The 19486-nt window shown below is 68.1% G+C and overlaps 3 protein-coding genes across 8 annotated transcripts; all 3 read left to right on the top strand.

The window, feature by feature from the left end:
- The first annotated feature begins 1976 nt into the window (after nucleotides 1-1976).
- On the top strand, nucleotides 1977-6819 carry Pidd1 (p53-induced death domain protein 1). Of its 3 annotated transcripts, none has more exons than XM_042673326.1 (15): nucleotides 1977-2302; nucleotides 2710-3123; nucleotides 3453-3662; nucleotides 3741-3795; nucleotides 3892-4093; nucleotides 4171-4296; nucleotides 4383-4628; nucleotides 4717-4864; nucleotides 4950-5085; nucleotides 5243-5393; nucleotides 5482-5605; nucleotides 5679-5797; nucleotides 5872-5985; nucleotides 6084-6283; nucleotides 6461-6819. In XM_042673326.1, the coding sequence occupies exons 1-15, from the start codon at nucleotides 2050-2052 to the stop codon at nucleotides 6711-6713; spliced, it is 2751 nt and encodes a 916-aa protein (XP_042529260.1). In that variant the 5' UTR covers nucleotides 1977-2049; the 3' UTR covers nucleotides 6714-6819. The 3 variants fall into 3 exon arrangements, with proteins under 3 accessions (XP_042529260.1, XP_042529261.1, XP_042529262.1); XM_042673327.1 differs by having other exon boundaries at nucleotides 3744-3795; XM_042673328.1 differs by lacking the exon at nucleotides 4383-4628.
- Nucleotides 6820-8215: 1396 nt separating this feature from the next.
- On the top strand, nucleotides 8216-13675 carry Slc25a22 (solute carrier family 25 member 22). 3 transcript variants are annotated; one of them, XM_042673331.1, is made up of 10 exons: nucleotides 8216-8300; nucleotides 9092-9228; nucleotides 9321-9446; nucleotides 9664-9719; nucleotides 10548-10638; nucleotides 11081-11199; nucleotides 11315-11486; nucleotides 11569-11723; nucleotides 11798-11873; nucleotides 12322-13675. In XM_042673331.1, the coding sequence occupies exons 2-10, from the start codon at nucleotides 9209-9211 to the stop codon at nucleotides 12473-12475; spliced, it is 969 nt and encodes a 322-aa protein (XP_042529265.1). In that variant the 5' UTR covers nucleotides 8216-8300; nucleotides 9092-9208; the 3' UTR covers nucleotides 12476-13675. The 3 variants fall into 3 exon arrangements, with proteins under 3 accessions (XP_042529265.1, XP_042529263.1, XP_042529264.1); XM_042673329.1 differs by having other exon boundaries at nucleotides 8236-8300; nucleotides 9063-9228; XM_042673330.1 differs by lacking the exon at nucleotides 8216-8300 and adding an exon at nucleotides 8628-8965 and having other exon boundaries at nucleotides 9063-9228.
- Nucleotides 13676-14055: 380 nt separating this feature from the next.
- Cend1 (cell cycle exit and neuronal differentiation 1) lies at nucleotides 14056-17934 on the top strand. 2 transcript variants are annotated; one of them, XM_042673333.1, is made up of 2 exons: nucleotides 14056-14084; nucleotides 17341-17934. In XM_042673333.1, the coding sequence occupies exon 2, from the start codon at nucleotides 17431-17433 to the stop codon at nucleotides 17872-17874; it is 444 nt and encodes a 147-aa protein (XP_042529267.1). In that variant the 5' UTR covers nucleotides 14056-14084; nucleotides 17341-17430; the 3' UTR covers nucleotides 17875-17934. The 2 variants fall into 2 exon arrangements, with proteins under 2 accessions (XP_042529267.1, XP_042529268.1); XM_042673334.1 differs by lacking the exon at nucleotides 14056-14084 and adding an exon at nucleotides 14221-14238.
- The last annotated feature ends 1552 nt before the right edge of the window (nucleotides 17935-19486 follow it).

Below are 19486 nucleotides of genomic sequence, written 5' to 3' on the forward strand. Positions count from 1 at the left end.
CCTGGTAGCTTCTGTTCTAGTTGGAGGAAGTTGGAGTAGGGTTGCTGGAGGCCTTTTGTCTGGATCGTTCTACAAGTGGGTAACTTTGAGCCAAAAGATGAGTGGCTGGCCCTGCCAAGATTATCTCCAGGCTGGCAGGAAATGGGTTCGACAGGCCGTGCCAGACAAGTTCCAAGTACATGCCTTTCTGCGCATGTATAGTGCGTCATATGCCTGTTTGTGAGCCCACACTTATTCCCCAGTGTCACTTGTTATTTTAAGTGTACTGTTCAACTGCAACAAGCACATGCAAGTTGTGCAACCCATTATGAAACCAGGTAGTGTCTGGCCCAAGCTCCTGTTCTCCCTCTGTCAGAATTAGCTAGCCACCGGGGCTGGCCTAGCATGCATGAAGCCCTCTGTCCGATTTCTTAGCACCAGCTAAACAGAAAAAGCTGGAAGTGGCCCTGTGGCTCAAGTGGTAGAGTGCTAGCCTTGAGCAAAAAGAAGCTCAGGGACAGTGCCCAGGCCCTGAGTTCAAACTGCAGGATGGGCAAAAAAAAAAGACCTGGCCGCTTTACCGACAGACAGAATGTATAGGTCTGGCACGGCACCAGTAAGACTAATAATAGCTACTCTGGTGTCAGATTTGAGGATTTAAGCCAGTCCAGGTATACAAATCCTTGAGACTTAACCTCCAATTAATTACTAAAAGTAATGTCTGCTAAATGCTAGGATTTCAAGCCCCAGCACCACACAAAAATAGTCGAGGGCAGAGAAAGGAGATGGGTTTTGTTGCTTTTTTTGGGGGGGGGGTTGGTCAATACTGGGGTTTAAACTCAAGGTGATATGATTACTCAGCACTCTATCACTTGAATCATGCCCCCTGCCAGCTTTTTGCTGGTCAATTTGGAGGTGGAGCCTTTGGACTTTTTTTTTGGGGGGGGGGGGGGTTGGTCTGGTCGTGGGGCCTGAACTCTGGGCCTGGGCGCTGTCCCTCAGCTCTTCAGCTCAAGGCTAGCGCTCTACCACTTGAGCCACAGCGCCACTTCCGGCGTTTTTCTTTTTGCTTATGTGGTGCTGAGGAATCGAACCCAGGGCCTCAGGCATGCAAGGCCAGCGCTCTACCACTGAGCCACCTTCCCAGCCCTGGGCTGGCTTTGAACCGCGATCCTCAGACCTCAGCCTCCTGAGTAGCTAGGATGACGGGCGGGAGCCGCGGGTGCCCGGCTTCCCCCGGACTTTCCAGCCTGGCACGGGCACTCTCGGGTCCCGGCGCCGGCCCTGGGGCCACAGAGCGCCCCGGAGAGCCCCGGGGAGGCGGAGGCGGCGGCGGGGCAGCGGCGGGAAGCGGACCGGGAGGGGCGGGGCCGGCGCGGGGGCGGGGCCGGCCGCTGCCACCCGGAAGCGCGCGCTGCGCCCCGTGGCCGGCGGGAATCGGTGCCCGCCGCCGCCCCGGAGCGCGGGTCTGCGGAGGCCGCGGCGCGCGCGCCGTGCAGGACCGAGGGCCGCGGGCCGTCGGTGCGCCCGTGCCGAGGGGGCCTCGGGGGCCTCGGACCCCTGGCCGGGCCGGGGCCGCCCGGCGGACGCAGCCTCGCTGCGGTGTCCGCTCAGGGGGGCGCCCCCGGCCCGGCTGCCCCGCGCAGCCTGGGCGCTGACGACCGGGACCCGCGGGGGCCCGGCCCCCCCAGCCCTCCCGGGCCCGGCCCCCCCGGCCCTCCCGGGCCCGGCCCCCCCAGCCCTCCCGGGCCCGGCCCCGGCCCCCCCAGCCCTCCCCGGCCCGGCCCCCCCAGCCCTCCCGGGCCCGGCCCCCCCAGCCCTCCCGGGCCCGGCCCCCCCAGCCCTCCCCGGCCCGGCCCTGGGCCCGGCCCCCCCAGCCCTCCCCGGCCCGGCCCTGGGCCCGGCCCCCCCACCCCTCCCCGGCCCGGCCCGGGCTCGGCCCCGCAGAGGCGCGCGCGGCCCCGCTCGCTCCCTCCCTCCCGCCCGCCTCTGCCGCCTGCAGGGCCCTGCCCGAGCAGGCCTGCCCGGCGAGCCGGGACATGTCCGGCCCCCGAGGACCCGCGGTGGGTGATGGATGCAGTGCCGGAGCAAGCCGCGGGTGCAGCCGCAGATGCTGCGGAGGCCGCGCCGGGCACCCAGCTGAACCTGGACCTGTACCCCGGGGGCTGCCGCAGACTGCTGCACCTGTGCGCCCAGCAGCCCCTGCCGCTGCTGCGCGTGGAGTTCTTGCGGCTGAGCACTCACGAGGACCCTGGGCTGCTGGAGGCCACCCTGGCCCAGGTGCCCTGGAGCCTGCTGCACCTCCGGTCCCTCGTCCTCAAAGGTGAGAACCCGGGTCTCATCTCTGGCCCTGCCCTGCCTCTCCTTCTTGGTCCGCAAGGCAAGCCTTGGCTCTTCGGCCTTGCTTCCCAGGTGTGGGCCCCACTCTGCTCCCAGTCCCTGTCCACAGCCTGCGCATCTTCCCCCAAGACTGGGGTTGGCTGGCTGGCCTCCAGGCCTGGGACCATAAAGCTGCCCTAGGGGGCCACTCTGCACATCCTCCTAGTCACAGATGATGCTGACAACAAACGCAGCTCATGATCTCCATCTCTGGCTCTCCTTTCTGCCTCTCCACCGTCTCCTGGCTGGTCGGGCAGCAGAGACCTGTACCTTCTGGGCAGCGGTCTGTCGCCAGCAGGGCCCAGCTAGGACGCCACCTCTCACACCTGCATCTGTTTCTCTCACTTCCAGGAGGGCAAAACCGAGGGCCCCTGGGTGCTTGCCTCCAAGGCACCTTGACCACACTCCCTGCTGGGCTGAGCGGCCTGGCTCACCTGGCCCACCTGGACCTGAGCTTCAACAGGCTGGAGACCCTGCCAGCCTGTGTCCTGCAGCTGCACAGCCTGGCCGCGCTCCTGCTCTCTCACAACCACCTCTCAGAGCTGCCCGAGGCCCTGGGGAGTCTGCCCGCCCTCACCTTCCTCACTGCGACACACAACTGCCTGCGGAGGCTGCCCACAGCGCTGGGCGCCAGCTCCACACTGCAGTGCCTCGATCTCTCCGAGAACCTTCTGGATGCTGTGCCCCCTGAGATTGGGGGACTGAGCAGCCTCTGTGAGCTCAATCTGGCCTCCAATCAACTACGGAACCTCCCAGCCTCCCTTGGTGAGTAGCAGCTGTGCCCCAGTAGAGGACAGCCTAGGGACAGGCCCGAGGGGGGCGGCACCGGCCTGGCTCAGACCATCGCTCCCACCAGGGTCCCCCACGTCTACTCTTGGGGCTCCGGCTTCTCTCCTCTGCCACAGAGCCCCTGCCTTTGAGAGTTCTCTTCTCCACGCCTACCCCTTGGCTGCCTCCCTGTCCTCTGAATCTTCACCTGAAGCTCTGTCCACCCGTGGGGCAGGGTCCTCCCGAGAGTCTGAAGCATGGGTATCCTGGGGTCCCCCAGAGCTGGGGGAGGCCTCGGGCAGCCCTAAGCCCCTGCCTGCCCGCAGCCGGGCTCCGCTCCCTGCGGCTGCTCGTTCTGCACAGCAACCTTCTCACCTCCCTGCCTGTGGGCCTGGCCCGCCTCCCGCTGCTCATGCACCTCGACTTGAGGGACAACCAGCTCCGAGACCTGCCCCCCGAGCTGCTAGACGCCCCTTTTGTGCGCCTGCAGGGGAACCCTCTCAGCAAGGAATCCCCAGACGGCAGGACACCCCCAGGTTGGCCTCAGGGTGCGGGCAGGCTGCGGGGGAGTCTGGCCCTGCCACCGTTCCAACTTGGGGCCCTTCCCTTCACAGCAGCACCCCAGGACCCAGAAATGCCCCGTCTGTTCTTGACCTCAGATTTAGACAGGTATGAGATGGGGGCGGGGAGCCTGTCATCACTGTCATCTGAGACACCGGACATCACACCTCGCATCTGCGCTCACTCCCACTCTTCCTCACCCAGCTTCTCGGTGACCCCCCGCGGCTGCTCTGTGACCCTGGCCTCCGGAGTCCGCCTGCACTTCCCAGCAGGGGCCATCACCGCCCCCCTCACCATCCACTACCGCCTGTGGCTCCCGGAGCCCGGCCTGGTCTCCCTGGGTCCGCACGACTTCCTGCTCAGCCGCGTTCTAGAGCTGTGGCCCCACAGCCTGGCCTTCCAGCAGGCACGGCCGGGGACAATGTGGGGGAGGGCAGGACCCGGGACCGCCGGCCCTGGCGCTCACTCCCCATCCCCCAGCAGGACGTGAGCCTGTGGCTGCGCTTCGTGCCCCCGTGTGCCCGGCGTTGCCGCGAAGTGGTGGTCAGGACCCGCAGTGACGGCACGTGGAGCGACCTGGAGACCCACGTGGAGGAGGAGGCCCCGGAGGTGAGGCTGCCCGGCTCCTGCTCTTCACCCCCAAGTGCCCCCGACTGTTCACCTCCACATCCCCCTCTGTCTCTTCACCCCCACAGGCTCCAGACTCTGTCTCTTCCTCTCCACATCCCCCCCAGCTCTGTCTCTTCACCCCAAGTTCCCCGCGGCTCTGGGCTCGCTGCAGGGTGCTCCACTTCTCCTGGTTTCTTGTGGTTTTGCGTCCTGTGTCCAATACCTGCCTGGTGCCCCCCGAGGGGACACTTCTGTGCTCCTCTGGTCATCCTGGGGTCAAGGTCACCTTCCCCCCCGGGGCCACGGAGGAGCCTTGTCGCGTCTCGATGCAGGTATAGCCAGGGCAGTGCCTTGGGTGACCAGGAGTGGGGGTGGGGGGCCCGGCCCACCAGTGAGTGCCGAGGCACCCTTTCTACTTAGGTGGTTCGCATGGCTAGCCGAGAACTGCGTGCCCTCCTCGGGGAGCCGGAAGCTGCCGTGAGCCCCCTGCTGTGCCTGTCCCGGAGCGGGCCCCCCGAGTTCCTCCAGCCCGTTACTGTGCAGCTGCCCCTGCCCCCCGGTGTCTCAGGTGAGGCTGCCAGGCCGCGTCCTCCAACCTGCGGCTGTCGGGCAGAGGAACAGGGCCTTGACATGGTGGACCCCTTCCTGCCCAGGCTTCAGTGTGGATCGTTCCCGCTTGCACCTGCTGTACCGGGCCCCTCCCACAGCCAGCTGGGATGACATCACAGCTCAGGTGGCCCTGGAGCTCACCCACCTGTATGCCCGCTTCCAGGTCACACACTTCTCCTGGTCAGTGTCTCCCACCCAGCTTGCTCAGTGTCCCCGGTCTGTCCAGCCACACACTTGTGGTCAGTGCCTTACCCTGGTGTGTTCAGCCACACACCTGTGGTCAGTGCCCTCCCCTCCCCTGGCCTGTACAGCCACACCCCACTTCCGGCCCGCTCAGGTACTGGCTGTGGTACACCACCAAGACCTGTGTGGAGGGCCTAGCCCGGAAGGCCTGGGCGCGGCTGCGTCTGCACCACGTGAACCTCATCGCACTGCAGAGGCGCCGGGACCCTGAGCAAGTCCTGCTGCAGTGTCTGCCCCGGAACAAGGTGGGCCAAGTGGGTGGGCAGCCGGGCGATCCAGAGGCCAGGGCCGGAACAGGGCTTGGGGCGCCAAGTCCTGTGGGAACTCTTACAGGTGGATGCCACCCTCAGGCGGCTCCTGGAGCGGTACCGGGGCCCCGAGCCCTCCGATACTGTGGAGATGTTCGAAGGCGAGAAATTCTTCGCAGCCTTTGAGCGTGGCATCGATGTGGATGCTGGTAGGGACTTGATGCCCAGAGAGCCTAGGGTTGGCCCTTCCACCCCTCCTGCTGAGTCTGTCCCCCACTGCAGACCGTCCAGACTGTGTGGATGGCAGGATCTGCTTCGTCTTCTACTCACACCTGAAGAACGTGAAGGAGGTGTATGTCAGCACCACCCTGGACCGGGAGGCCCAGGCTGTGCGAGGCCAGGTGGGCTGATGCGGCTGGGCCTCCCAGGTTCCTGCGAGTGCCCGAGTGCCAAGCCTCACTGCACGCTTCCTCAGGTGTCCTTCTACCGTGACTCGGTGCCTGTAGACGTGCCCCCGGAAGCCGAGGCTGCCCGGCAGAAGAAAAGCGCGGATGCCCTGTGGATTGCCACTTTGCCCATCAAGCTGCCGGTGGGACTGGTGGGAGGCGCTGGAGGGGAAGAGCAGCCCTCCTGGTGATGGAGGGTGATGGGAGGGCGGGGTCGGGCTCACTTTTCTCCTCTCATCAGAGACTCCAAGGGGCTGGGGGCCACTGGCAAGGGGCTGGCCTCTCCCTGATGCCCCTGAACCTGGGTGACGCAGAGACGGGCTTCCTGACGCAGAGCAACCTGCTGAGCGTGGCTGGACGCCTGGGTCCTGACTGGCCAACTGTGGCCCTGCATCTGGGCATGCCCTATCGCGTCTTGCAGCGTATCCGACATGAGTTCCGGTGAGCCTCAGCTGTGGCGCAGGAGTGGGCCGTGGTTCCTCTGTAACCCGGCTTGTTAGTGGCAGACGTATCTTCCAGGGAAGGGAGGCAGAAGGAACACTGGCCTTGGGAAAAGCGAGCTCCCGAGTGTGGCGGGTGGTCCCAGGTAGAAACTCTTGGCATCTCTCTGTCTCCAAGGGACGACCTGGATGGGCAGATCCGCCACATGCTCTTCTCCTGGGCTGAAGGCCATGCTGGACAACCAGGGGCTGTGGAGCTTCTGGTGAAGGCCCTAGAGCAAAGTGACCGGCAGGATGTGGCGGAAGAGGTTCGTGCAGTCCTGGAGCTTGGCCGCCACAAGTACCAGGACAGCATCCGGCGCACCGGCCTGGCCCCCGAGGACCCTGCGGGTGCCCCTGCGCTGCAACCCTCACAGCCTGCCCAGGCCTAGCACCACAGCCCTGGGCGGAGACGGGCATCCCTACCCTCACCCTCACGCCCCTGCTGTGTGGAGGCAGCATCTTGTGTGCAACAAACCAACATTGCTCTGTCTACCAGCTCAGCTCGGTTTATCTCTGGGTGGGGGGAAGTAGGAGGGAGGGGTGCTGGGTGGACGAGGCCTTCGCCTGCCGGGGAGCGGGGTTTCCAGGACAGGGAGCCCGCTCTACAAGTTGGACTAGGAACAGTCCCCATGCTCGCGAGCACTGGTGCGGCCGGCCGTGCGGGTCCCCCTGGCAGGCGGGTCGCAGGGCCCGAGGAGCGGCGCGGGGAGCTGCCGGGGGGCGTGGTCCGGGCGGGGCGGGGCCGGGGCGGCTCCAGCCCCGGCGCCGGCGGCGCGCGCGGTGCCGCGGGCAGGCGAGCGCGGCGGCGGAGCGGTGAGTGGCCGCCGGGGCCGGGCGGCTGGCTGCCGTCCTCCGGGGCGGGGGAGGGGGGTCGCCCGGGCCGTCCCCGGCGTGGGAGGCCGCGCCGGGCGCGCTCCCCGCACACGTGTCCCCTGGGGAGGGCGGGCCGGGCGCTGGGGTCGCGGGCCGAGCCGGGCGGGGCGGGACAGACCCCGGCGCGCCCCTCCTTTGTCTGCCGGCCGCCGGGAGGGGGGGCGCGCTCCCGCGCTCGCCCGCGGCCTCAGTCTACCCAGCTGTCCGGGGCCGCGGCCTGCAGGTGCGGGGGTGACATCTGTCAGGCGGGGCGGCCGGGGGCCGCTGCGTGGGGCGCGGGCTGACTCAGCCGGGGGCTCGCGCCGGCCTCGCTCCCCCGTTCCCCGACGGGGCCCCCGGGGTGGGGGAAGGGAGAGCCCGGGCAGGGGTTCAGAGGTCAGGCCCTTATCACAGCCTGCGGCCGGGCGAGTCCAAGGCCCGGGGTGCAAAGGGCGCTCGGGGTGCCAGCACGCGCGCCCTCCGGACCTGCCCCGCAGCCCTTCCTGACCTTCCGGAGGGAGGAGGCGGCCGCGGCCGCGGGCACCCGACTCAAGGCCGGAAGATCTGGGGTACCCCGCAAACGTGCCGGTGTCCGGGGGCAGCCGCGCGTGCTGCGTCCACGTGGGGCAGGTCCTGTCCCCAGGCTCCAGGGCTGGGCCTGGGTCCCCCCAGAAGCGCTCGCAGCCCCTTTCTCCCCTTACCGAAGATGCAGGGAGCTTGTGCTAGCCCAAAGTGAAAGAGAAAGCACCCCACTCCCCGCCCCGCTCCACCCTCCGCCAATCCCGCAGCTCCTGGCGCCCCTCGGTCCGCCTCGCCCCACCCTCCGCCAATCCCGCAGCTCCTGGCGCCCCTCGGTCCGCCTCGCCCCACCCTCCGCCAATCCCGCAGCTCCTGGCGTCCCTCGGCCCGCCCCACCCCACCCTCCGCCAACCCCGCAGCTCCTGGCGCGCCTCGGCCCGCCCCGCCTCACCCTCCGCCAATCCCGCAGCTTCTGGCGCCCCTCGGCCCGCCCCGCCCCACCCTCCGCCAATCCCGCAGCCCCTGCCCCCTCCCCAGCTCCCCGCGAGCCGGTGCGCCTGGGCGCGAGCGGTACTGGAGGATCGGTCGCGGTACCCAGCCCCGGGGTAAGCGGCGCCCGGCGGGGCGCGGAGGGTGGCCGGGCCCGGGCAGGCCTTGGGCAGCCCAGCGGGGTAAAGGTCACAGGGCCCCTGGAGCTCCCGGGCGGCTGCATGGAGGATGGTTGCTGGCTGGACAGCTGACCTCTCTGGGGACCGTGGGGGGGGACACACCGAGGAGGCCCCGGGCCCCGGGCTTGTGACCCGCCCACGTGCGAGCCCCGGGGCTGGCTCTTGACTCCCCAGCCTGCCGTTCGTGGAAGCGGTGCCCCCTCCCCGCCCCACCCCGTGCCGTCGGGGAGTGGGGAGGAGCCGGGATGGGCCGTCGGGGAGTGGGGAGGGGAGCGCGGGATGGGCCTCGCGTGGTTTGGACTCCAGGGAGGGCCGTCGGCCCCGCGGGGCAGGCGTGGGCTTCACCCAGGGCGGGGCCCTGGGGCCGCGGGAAGGGGACCCCAGTTTCCATCCTGAGCAGGGCCGGACCCCCCTGCCTGGCCTAGCTCGAGGGGGGGGGGCAGTCTCCGCAGCACCTGGCCCTTTAAAAGCTGGCGCTGGTCCCGTGTGCACGTGAGCATGGGCGTGCGTGCGTGTGTGTGCGCGCGTGCGCGCGGCGAGGTGGCCGGTGGGAGGCCTGTGATGCCCAGCCCTGCCCCGGGAGGCACTGGGGGGGAAAGCAGGTGGCTGCAGGGTGGGTGGCCTCCCCTCTGCATCCCTAGCCACGCGCAGGGCCTGGCCCAGGGGGGCTGCACGGTGGCTTTGTCCTCTCCCCTCCAGGTGGCTGACACCTGGAAATTCCCCTAAAGGTGGAGGACAACCCCCCTCCTCGGTCCCATCCATCCTCAGCCACAGCAGCAGCTGCCTCTGCCACTACCCTCTCCGCCGGGCCTCCACCTCTCGTTCTGCCCCGCCAGCCCAGTTAAATGGCTGATAAGCAGATCAGGTCAGCTGGGACGGGCTTGGGTCCTGGCCTCGCCGTCCACCCCCAGCCCCGAGTGGAGGGGATGGGTCCTAACGCTGCCCCTGCGCACACAGCCTGCCCGCCAAGCTCATCAACGGCGGCATCGCGGGGCTGATCGGGGTCACCTGCGTGTTCCCCATCGACCTAGCCAAGACCCGCCTGCAGAGCCAGCAGAATGGCCAGCGCATGTACGCCAGCATGTGAGTGTCCAGCGTGACGCGGCCACGCGGGGGCTCCACCTCAGGGCTCTGTGCCTGTGGCCCCTGCCCACATAAAGGGGAAACTGAGGGCGAGATAGGGCGGGCCTGAGGGTGCTTCCATTCAGGCTGGGCTTCTGGCTTGATCTCTGACCCCTTGGGCAGTCCAGACGGGGATCCAGTCCAGGCCAGGCTCTGCTCATCCAGCCCTTGGTTGCAGGTCTGACTGCCTCATCAAGACCATCCGCTCCGAGGGCTACTTCGGGATGTACCGGGGTGAGGATCGGATGGGCAGGTCCGGCTGAGGGAAGGGTGGGGTGGTAGCCTGTCCATCCTGTGTAAATGTGGGTGTCGTGGGGTGCTGGGCCATGAGCCCAGCCTTGGGCAGGGGGCTGCTGGCTGTCCAAGGGGTTGGTCAGTGGGAGGTCCCAGCCCCCTGGTCATCACCCTGTCACACCCAATGCCTGGTGTGGCAGGATCTGTGTTCCCACCCCGGTGACTTGAGTCTCCTCCCCTACCTTCTGGGACCAGGGGACCTACATTTGTGCTCAGAGGCTGGGGGAGGTGGGGGCCTCACCCCAGGAGCTTAGATAACAATCCTAAGCCTGGATTTTCCTGGATGCTGTGTAGTCCTGAGCTCTTGGCACTGACCACCAGCAGAAGCCTTCCACCGCCACCCCACCGCACCCCACCCCCAGCTCTAGCCCCTACCAGGTCTCTGCCAGTGAGGGCACCTTCTGTCTATCAGGAAGGAGGTGTTCTGGGGTGGCCCTGCTGGGCCTCTGGGGGCCTGATCCCCGCCTGCCAGCACGGGGACAGATGGAGGAGGAAGGCAGGAGAGGGTGATGTGGGGGAGTAGGGGAGGCGTGCCAAAGGAGGAGAGCGCAGGGAGGGGCGGCAGCACGGTCCCTCCCGCCCGGCACAGGAGGAGCCCATATGTGGGTGAGAGGGCAGGGGGTGGCGGCCAAGGAGTGCTGGGCACGGTTTTGCCAACTGGCAGGCAGGTGCTGGCCCACAGCCTCCCCAGCCCAAGCCGCTGGGCACAGCTGCCCCCGCCCGGCCTGCCTGCGCCTCCCAGGCCCGTCTGACCCTCTGTCCCCACAGGCGCTGCCGTGAACCTGACCTTGGTGACCCCAGAGAAGGCCATCAAGCTAGCGGCCAATGACTTCTTCCGTCATCAGCTCTCGAAGGACGGGTGAGGGCTGGGACTGACCGGCTGCTGGGGCCCCAGGTCCTAGGGGAGAGGTCCTGGGGAGAGATATCACCCCAGTAGTCCCGGGGTGTCCCACCCTTGGAGGCAACGTCCTGCTCCTGTGTGGGGAGGTGCAAAGCAGCTGCCGAGTCGGCTGTCCTTCCCCTCCCCCGTGACTCAGCTGCCAGGATTTGGGGGGCACTAGCCAGCCACCACACTACTGGCACATGAGGGTCAACACTGCTCCTCAGCGCAATCAACCCAAAGTCTTCATTTCTCTGTGAGAAGATGGCCTCGCCGTCCGCCCGCGGTGCTGGCGTAGAAGGCCGTCCGCGCCCGGGCCTGCGCCACCTCCACCCCTTCCCTCCCCCTGGAAGCCACGTCTGGTAAGCCTCCTGTGAGCCCCTCGGCTGCGGCTCCTCACGACCCTCACCCTCACCCGCAGGCAGAAGCTGACTCTGCCCAAGGAAATGCTGGCTGGCTGCGGGGCGGGGACCTGCCAGGTGATCGTGACCACCCCCATGGAGATGCTGAAGATCCAGCTGCAGGACGCCGGCCGCATTGGTGAGGGGCCGGGAGGACCGGGCTGGGAGGACCGGGCCAGGAGGAGGCCACTGGACTCTGTCTCTTGAGCCTGCCCTGAGCCAGCAGCAAGAGACAAGAACCTCTTTCTCACCAGCTGCCCAGAGGAAGATTCTGGCCGAAGCACAGCTTGCGTCCCAGGGAGGAGCCCAGCCCTCGGCAGAGGCCCCGCCTGCTCCTCGGCCCACAGCCATGCGGCTGACCCGCGAACTGCTCCGGAGCCACGGCATTGCTGGCCTCTACAAGGGCCTGGGGGCCACGCTGCTCAGGTGGGGGGCTGGGAGGGTGGGGGAGGGGTGCCGCCCGCGCGGCGCAGCGTGCCCATGAGGACCGCCACCTCGCCTCCCGCAGGGACGTCCCCTTCTCCATTGTCTACTTCCCCCTCTTTGCCAACCTGAACCAGCTGGGCCGCCCGGCCTCCGAGGAGAAGTCGCCCTTCTACGTGTCCTTCCTGGCAGGCTGTGCGGCGGGGAGCATGGCCGCCGTGGCTGTAAACCCCTGTGATGGTCAGTGAGGAGGCCAGGGCCGGGCTGGGGGGACCCGGGTGGGCTCCTCCCCTGACCCAGATGCCCCCTCGCAGTGGTGAAGACTCGGCTTCAGTCACTCCAGCGCGGCGTCAATGAGGACACCTACTCGGGGTTTCTGGACTGTGCCAGGTGGGCGTCTCTGGGGCCCAGGGCTGGGCTGGGGCTGGGGCCAGGGCTCGGGGCAGCCTGGGGCTGGGGGCCGGGGCAGGCTAGGGCTAGGGGCCAGGGCTCGGGGCAGGCTGGGGGCCAGGGCTCGGGGCAGGCTGGGGCTGGGGGCCAGGGCTCGGGGCAGGCTGGGGCTGGGGGCCAGGGCTCGGGGCAGGCTGGGGCTGGGGGCCGGGGGCCGGGGCAGGCTGGGGCTGGGGGCTGGGGCTGGGCTGGGGCTGGGGGCCGGGGCTGGGCTGGGGGCCAGGGCTGGGCTGGGGGCCAGGGCTCGGGGCAGGCTGGGGCTGGGGGCCAGGGCTCGGGGCAGGCTGGGGCTGGGGCCGGGGCTGGGGCAGGCTGGGGCTGGGGGTCGGGGCCCGGGCCCGGGGCTCAGGGCAGGCCGGGACTGGGCCTGACCTTCCTTCCTCCGCAGGAAGATCTGGCGGCATGAGGGCCCGGCGGCCTTCCTGAAGGGTGCCTACTGCCGCGCCCTGGTCATTGCCCCGCTGTTCGGCATCGCCCAGGTGGTCTACTTCCTGGGCATTGCGGAGACCCTCCTGGGGCTGCTGCAAACCCCCCAGGCTTGAGTCCGGGGGGCCCCCAGCACCCCGGCTGGCGCCAGAGAAGGGCTGCCAGCCCAGGCCCGAGTGAAGGACGCTCACCCACGGGGGAGGGGAGAGGGGAGGCTGGGTCCACATGGTGGCGAGCACAGGCCCCACGGGGTCCTGAGGAGACGGCCATTGGGACCAATGTCTATTTGTGTAGAAAACGCAGAAACCTGTACATTCCTCAAGCTGGTCCCTGACCCAGTCCTGCCTGGCCTGAAGACCCCCAGGGACAGAGCTGGTCTCTGGGCTGGGGCCCCCAGGCCTGGGCTGGGCAGGCTGGCCCTACCCCTGAGTCCATCAGCTCCTGTCTCCTAGGCTTTCCTGGTCTAAAAAGGGGACCCCCCCAAAAAAAAACCCTATTTATTGAACCTGCTGCATCTGTGTGGCCCTGCCCGTCCTGTCCATCCGTCCATCCACCCCTGCTGCTCTTCTCACTTTGGCCAGGACTCTGCCCTGCCTCCCAGCTTTGCAGACGTGGGGGGCGGGGTCTCCGGCCCCATGTTGAGCCCAGATTTCCAGGTTGATGGGGGGTCACGCTGAGTTTTGACTCCCAGATCCCCCCCCCCCCCGGCACACACTGGGAATTTCTGCTGGATCCTAGGACCTTCACTGGAGGGGAGACCTAGGCCCTGTTGTGTGTGCCTCCCGGCCCTCAGCTGGCCAGGCTGCTTGGATGGGGCTGAGAGGCCAGGCACTCTGCTCGGTGGGCTGTGCACCCCACCTCCTCTGCTGACCTCAGCTCAGAGTTCTCAGCCTTCCTTCTGAGTCACCCACCCCTGGAAAGGGGAGGGCCAGTGTGGATCTTGGGTGCCCAGCCCTCCCTCCTAGGCCTCTGTTAAGCCCCTGCTCTCCCCAGTCCTGTATCCATGTGAAGTGAGGCAGGTACTCTGCCAGCCCTGGCCATGTGGTTGTGTTGGTGATTGACCCTGAAGTGCTGGTGCTGTGTCCCCAAACCTAACCCTCCCTGTGGAGGCCCCTCCCCAGTAACACTACCTGGGGCTCAGGTCCAGCCCCCAGCTCACGGTTGCTCCTGGGAGCTGCCCCCTCCCGACATATCTGTACCTTGAAAGCTGCTGCTGCTGCTTACAGAATTATATTTTTTTTCTTTTGAAGAGTTTTAAGGAGTTGTAATTTTTTGTGTCTTGTCACGTAAGAGGATAAATAAATATTCTAAGTAGATGACTGCTCTCTGTGTTTTGGGGGATGGGATGGGCAGGACAGCGTGGGGGGGAGCCCCTGCCCCTGGCTGCCTGTCAGCCGCAGTCTGGGTGGGGTGTTGGGGTGCCTCGGCGCTTGCTGAGGCTAAGCCTCCCTTCCCACCCAAGGCGGTGTTAGGGAGAGTACCCCAGAATCCCGGCCAGGCGGCCGCGCTGGGCGTGGCCCTGATGACGCAGTGATGTGCAGCTGCGCCCTGCACCTCCCTGCTGGTCCTTGCGTCCTGCGTTCAGAGAGAGGTGCATTGTGGGAAACTCCTGGCGCTCCTCTGGTCCGCAGCTTCTGCCTGCTGGTCGTCTGGCTGCTGGTCGTCTGGCTGCTGGTCGTCTGGCGGAGGGAGTGCACACACAGAGGCAGGGGCCCTACGGAAGGCGTAAGGCGGGGGCCCTACCGAAGGGGAACTGGGCCCTGGGGCTGGAGGTCTGGTGCCTCCATCTTGAAGGTCACTGGGGTTGCATGCCGGCCCTTTATACTCGGCTGGGCTCCGTGGGTCTGGGAGGGGCAGGAGTCCTTCCCAAGAAGGGGATGTGAGAGCCAGAAACAACAAAGGAGGCGCGGACTGCTCCTAGGGAACCGGAGGCCTCTCTAGGGGCTGAGCTCCCTCCAAGAGGGTGGAGGGTCGGCCAGGGCTCCAGGGAGGTGGGGAGATGGAGCAGGTGCCCGGGCCTCCTAGGGAGCGCCTCATCATGCTGTGACCTTCAGGTGACCTTCCATGTGGTCACGGCGCCTGGCAGGGGGTGGGGAACCTGAGCTTCTCCGGCAGGTGGGGGCATTTCTCACCCCCCTCCCTCCGGGGAGAGGAGACAGGTGGCTCTGCGTCCTCAGGGAAGGGGCCGCGCATGCTCCCAGGCCAGCTAGCCAAGGGCATTGATGATCTGGGTGAAGCCTTTTCTACACCCAGGGCCCCCACAAGGAGCCCCAGCCCTGCGAGCAGCAAGGGCACCCTGCCCTTGCATGGGACACAGGTGAGCCACCAGCTGGGAAGAGGACCCTAGAATCCGGGTGGGGCGGCAGCTGGCTGGAGGCCCAGACTCCTGCCCTGCCCGTCTGCCCATCTTAGACACCTGTTTCATCTCCTCGGGTCCTTGTGGTCCAGAAGCGTAGGCCACTCCTCACCCCGTCAGCCCTGAGAGTCCCTGCCGGCTTCCTCCACTCGGGCCCTCAGGTCCTGGCCACAGCACAGCCCGAGCCCCCCCCCCCCGCACCCCCTTCCAGACAGCACGGCCCCGGCCCCCCGCACCCCCTCCCAGACAGCACGGCCCCGGCCCCCCGCACCCCCTCCCAGACAGCACAGCCCGAGCCCCCCACACCCCCTCCCAGACAGCACGGCCCCGGCCCCCCACGCCCCCTTCCAGACAGCACAGCCCCGGCCCCCCACACCCCCTCCCAGACAGCACAGCCCGAGCCCCCCACACCCCCTCCCAGACAGCACAGCCCCGGCCCCCCACACCCCCTCCCAGACAGCACGGCCCCGGCCCCCCGCACCCCCTCCCAGACAGCACAGCCCCGGCCCCCCACGCCCCCTTCCAGACAGCACAGCCCCGGCCCCCCACACCCCCTCCCAGACAGCACGGCCCCGGCCCCCCGCGCCCCCTCCCAGACAGCACTGCCCCGGCCCCCCACGCCCCCTCCCAGACAGCACGGCCCGAGCCCCCCACACCCCCTTCCAGACAGCACGGCCCGAGCCCCCCACACCCCCTTCCAGACAGCACGGCCCGAGCCCCCCACACCCCCTTCCAGACAGCACGGCCCGAGCCCCCCACACCCCCTTCCAGACAGCACAGCCCCGGCCCCCCACACCCCCTCCCAGACAGCACGGCCCCGGCCCCCCACGCCCCCTCCCAGACAGCACGGCCCCGGCCCCCCACGCCCCCTCCCAGACAGCACGGCCCCGGCCCCCCGCGCCCCCTCCCAGACAGCACGGCCCCGGCCCCCCGCGCCCCCTCCCAGACAGCACGGCCCCGGCCCCCCGCGCCCCCTCCCAGACAGCACGGCCCCGGCCCCCCGCGCCCCCTCCCAGACAGCACGGCCCCGGCCCCCCGCGCCCCCTCCCAGACAGCACGGCCCCGGCCCCCCGCGCCCCCTCCCAGACAGCACGGCCCCGGCCCCCCCGCGCCCCCTCCCAGACAGCACGGCCCCGGCCCCCCGCGCCCCCTCCCAGACAGCACGGCCCCGGCCCCCCGCGCCCCCTCCCAGACAGCACGGCCCCGGCCCCCCGCGCCCCCTCCCAGACAGCACGGCCCCGGCCCCCCGCGCCCCCTCCCAGACAGCACGGCCCCGGCCCCCCGCGCCCCCCTCCCAGACAGCACGGCCCCGGCCCCCCGCGCCCCCTCCCAGACAGCACGGCCCCGGCCCCCCGCGCCCCCTCCCAGACAGCACGGCCCGAGCCCCCCACACCCCCTCCCAGACAGCACAGCCCCGGCCCCCCACGCCCCCTCCCAGACAGCACAGCCCGAGCCCCCCGCGCCCCCTCCCAGACAGCACAGCCCCAGCCCCCCACACCCCCTCCCAGACAGCACAGCCCGAGCCCCCCGCGCCCCCTCCCAGACAGCACAGCCCCGGCCCCCCACGCCCCCTCCCAGACAGCACAGCCCGAGCCCCCCGCGCCCCCTCCCAGACAGCACAGCCCCGGCCCCCCACACCCCCTCCCAGACAGCACAGCCCGAGCCCCCCGCGCCCCCTCCCAGACAGCACAGCCCCAGCCCCCCACACCCCCTCCCAGACAGCACAGCCCGAGCCCCCCACACCCCCTCCCAGACAGCACAGCCCCGGCCCCCCACACCCCCTCCCAGACAGCACAGCCCCGGCCCCCCACACCCCCTCCCAGACAGCACAGCCCCGGCCCCCCACACCCCCTCCCAGACAGCACAGCCCCGGCCCCCCACACCCCCTCCCAGACAGCATGGCCCGAGCCCCCCACACCCCCTTCCAGACAGCACAGCCCGAGCCCCCCACACCCCCTTCCAGACAGCACAGCCCGAGCCCCCCGCGCCCCCTCCCAGACAGCACAGCCCCGGCCCCCCGTGCCCCCTTCCAGACAGCACAGCCCCGGCCCCCCACACCCCCTCCCAGACAGCACAGCCCCGGCCCCCCGTGCCCCCTTCCAGACAGCACAGCCCCGGCCCCCCGTGCCCCCTTCCAGACAGCACAGCCCTGGCCCTCCGCGCCCCCTCCCAGACAGCACAGCCCCGGCCCCCCACACCCCCTTCCAGACAGCACAGCCCGAGCCCCCCGTGCCCCCTTCCAGACAGCACAGCCCCGGCCCCCCACACCCCCTTCCAGACAGCACAGCCCCGGCCCCCCGCGCCCCCTTCCAGACAGCACCACTCAGTTCTGCTGGTGCCCGGGGGCTCCACCCACCCTTGCGTTCACCCCTTCTTGACCAGGAGTGTTTCCTTTCAGTTCTCAGAGAACTTGTGCACTTGCTTCCCTCTCTCCATGCCATCTGGGTGGTCGGGCCACTTCTCTGGAGCGGCCAGGGGCCCGTGGAGGCTGGCCCTGGAAGAGGCAGGCCGAGGCTCACAGAGGCCTCAGAGCTGGGGTCCTGGGAGCTCCAGAGAGCTGGGAAGGGCTCCGTGGAGCACAGGGAAAGGTGTCCCTTGTCACGGCCTTGCTGTGTTGCTCTCTAGGCCCATATAATGCCCAGGGGGGAGCTGTCCTGATACTGTGGTCCAGTTATCTGCCTGTCCACACCCCCGCCAGCTGCCCACATCCTCGCCATGGAGTCCAGGGGAAAGTCGGCCAGCAGCCCCAAGCCAGATGCCAAGCCTCAGGCTCCCACGGAAGCCAAGGCCACGTCAGCTGTGGATGGGAAAGGCCCCTCGACCAAGCCCGGGAAGAAAGAGAGCCAGGCAGAAAAGCAGGAGCAGCCGGCAGCCCCCTCACCCACCCCTGCCAAGAAGACCCCAGTCAAGGCTGACCCTTCGCTTCTCAACAACCACAGCAACCTGAAACCGGCCCCCCTGGCCCCGAGTCCCGATGCAACCCCGGAGCCCAAGGGTCCTAGAGATGGGGCAGAGGAGGACGAGCCCTCCACAGGGCCCTCGGGGGGCCGCGGCCCCTGGCCCTGTGAGAACTTGACCCCGCTGATGGTGGCTGGGGGTGTGGCTGTGGCAGCCATGGCCCTCATTCTTGGTGTGGCCTACCTAGCTCGGAAAAAGTAACGCCTGGTGTCCAGGAGAAGGCACAGAGCTGCATTGTACAGACATAGCTGGGGACGTAGTGCATGCGAGTCCATACAGACCTATCTACACACACACATCCATCATAGATACATAGGTAAACACATATATATGCCCCCCCCCACAGAGGGCAGAGAGCCCCTCTGCTGTCCCGGGAACGCGCCCTCTCGCCGGGGGTAGCAGGACCCTCGGCTCTAGGGAGGGCAGGAGGAGCTGATACAAACGGAGGTCTCCACCCAGGTCGGGCAGCTGAGAACGCAAAGGGACAGACCCTGTGTGCAGTCCCCACACCCTGTCTGTCTAGATGGGCGCTGGCGGGCGGGCCAGCCACGTGGGTAGAGAAGGCGTGGCCATCCAGCTTTCCCCACCTCTGCCCTTCCCCGCCACAGGGAGCTGTCCGGGCTGATGCCGGCCACTGACCTGATGCGGGCAGTCCCATCAGTAGAGCTCCCTCTTCCTGCCCTCTGTGCCCTGGCTAGGTGGGAAAGTCAGAGCCGAAGAGCTGGTTTTGGGAAAGGACCCTCCCCTAAAGTTAGCCTTTCCTCCCATGTTGGGGAAACTCCTGTTACTGGGACTGGCATCCTTCCTGCCTAGATCAGGAGCTGTGCTGTGACGGACAGCCTGGGAGGCAGGGGGACACGGAGGACCGCACCCCACAGCTGCGCCTGCCCGACACCCAACAGACTCCCCCTCCTGCCTGCACCTCGCACCCTGAGTCTACAGCGTATAAATGCAATAACACAGGTAGATAGAACTGCTTGTGGGTGACCACCACCCACTGCCTGCAGGAAAACCGGCCCGGCAGCCCCTCCGTGTCAGGTTCCAGCTCGCCCCCTGGTGTGGTGGCAGCGGGCAGCTTCCGGAAGGTGGGAACACTGCCCTCACCTGGCCACTGGCCGCAGGAGCCTGGGCCTGAGTGGAGTCTGAAATAAACTCTGTTGTCTAAAGGCTGGGCTGGCATCCTCACCTGCATGCAACGGGAAAGGGACAGGAACTTCTACTGAACCATGGTTGGGGACAACAGATCCATACCCTGGGCTGCACGGGGAAGAGGCGGGAAGACACAAGTCCTCCTGGTGGGTCCTGCCCACCAACCCTCCCCTGATCCTGGTGGGCCCTGCCCACAGCCTCACCAGAACCTACATCCCAGATAATCCTCTGGCATTCCTGGGGGACCTGACCTCAGATAAACACTGCAAGAGAAGCCCCAGGCCTGCGCTGCTGGCCACAGGGTCCTGCGGCAGGAGGCTTGCTCCTCAGGCTGCGCGTTCATGGCTCTCAGGGAGGTCTTCCTCTGGTCACCTCCTTGGCATCTAGTGGGCAGGACTGGGGTGAGGCTGTCTTCAGGGAGCCCAACTGTGCAGCCCTGGAAGGACCTTTTGGGCTCTGCTACCCAGGGGACCTGAGGCTGGCGGGTGGGAGTTTGCCCACCTCCTCCTCCCAGGCCTCCAAAAGCTGGCAGGAGGGAACACAGCTTTCTCTCCCCAGCCTCTGTGTGCTTGGCCTCCGCAAGCAGTAGCCTGCCCACACCACAAGCCCAAGCAACCGCAGAGCACCTCCACAGAGCAAAAGTTCCCCAAGAGACTCCACACAC

The sequence above is a fragment of the Dipodomys spectabilis genome, unplaced genomic scaffold (genome assembly GCF_019054845.1).
Source record: "Dipodomys spectabilis isolate Male_0828 unplaced genomic scaffold, ASM1905484v1 ptg000802l, whole genome shotgun sequence".
Classification (NCBI taxonomy): Eukaryota; Metazoa; Chordata; class Mammalia; order Rodentia; family Heteromyidae; genus Dipodomys; species Dipodomys spectabilis.

What these genes read in the sequence shown, in the direction of transcription:
- Pidd1 (XM_042673326.1), top strand. Translation starts at nt 2,050, where the DNA reads ATGGATGCAGTGCCGGAGCAAGCCGCGGGTGCAGCCGCAGATGCTGCG. An exon ending in AGACGGCAGGACACCCCCAG is followed by an intron (nt 3,663 to 3,740) that starts GTTGGCCTCAGG and finishes TTCCCTTCACAG; the next exon opens with CAGCACCCCAGGACCCAGAA. An exon ending in CGTATCCGACATGAGTTCCG is followed by an intron (nt 6,284 to 6,460) that starts GTGAGCCTCAGC and finishes TCTGTCTCCAAG; the next exon opens with GGACGACCTGGATGGGCAGA.
- Slc25a22 (XM_042673331.1), top strand. Translation starts at nt 9,209, where the DNA reads ATGGCTGATAAGCAGATCAG. An exon ending in CATCAGCTCTCGAAGGACGG is followed by an intron (nt 10,639 to 11,080) that starts GTGAGGGCTGGG and finishes CCTCACCCGCAG; the next exon opens with GCAGAAGCTGACTCTGCCCA. An exon ending in GCAGGACGCCGGCCGCATTG is followed by an intron (nt 11,200 to 11,314) that starts GTGAGGGGCCGG and finishes CTTTCTCACCAG; the next exon opens with CTGCCCAGAGGAAGATTCTG.
- Cend1 (XM_042673333.1), top strand. Translation starts at nt 17,431, where the DNA reads ATGGAGTCCAGGGGAAAGTCGGCCAGCAGCCCCAAGCCAGATGCCAAG.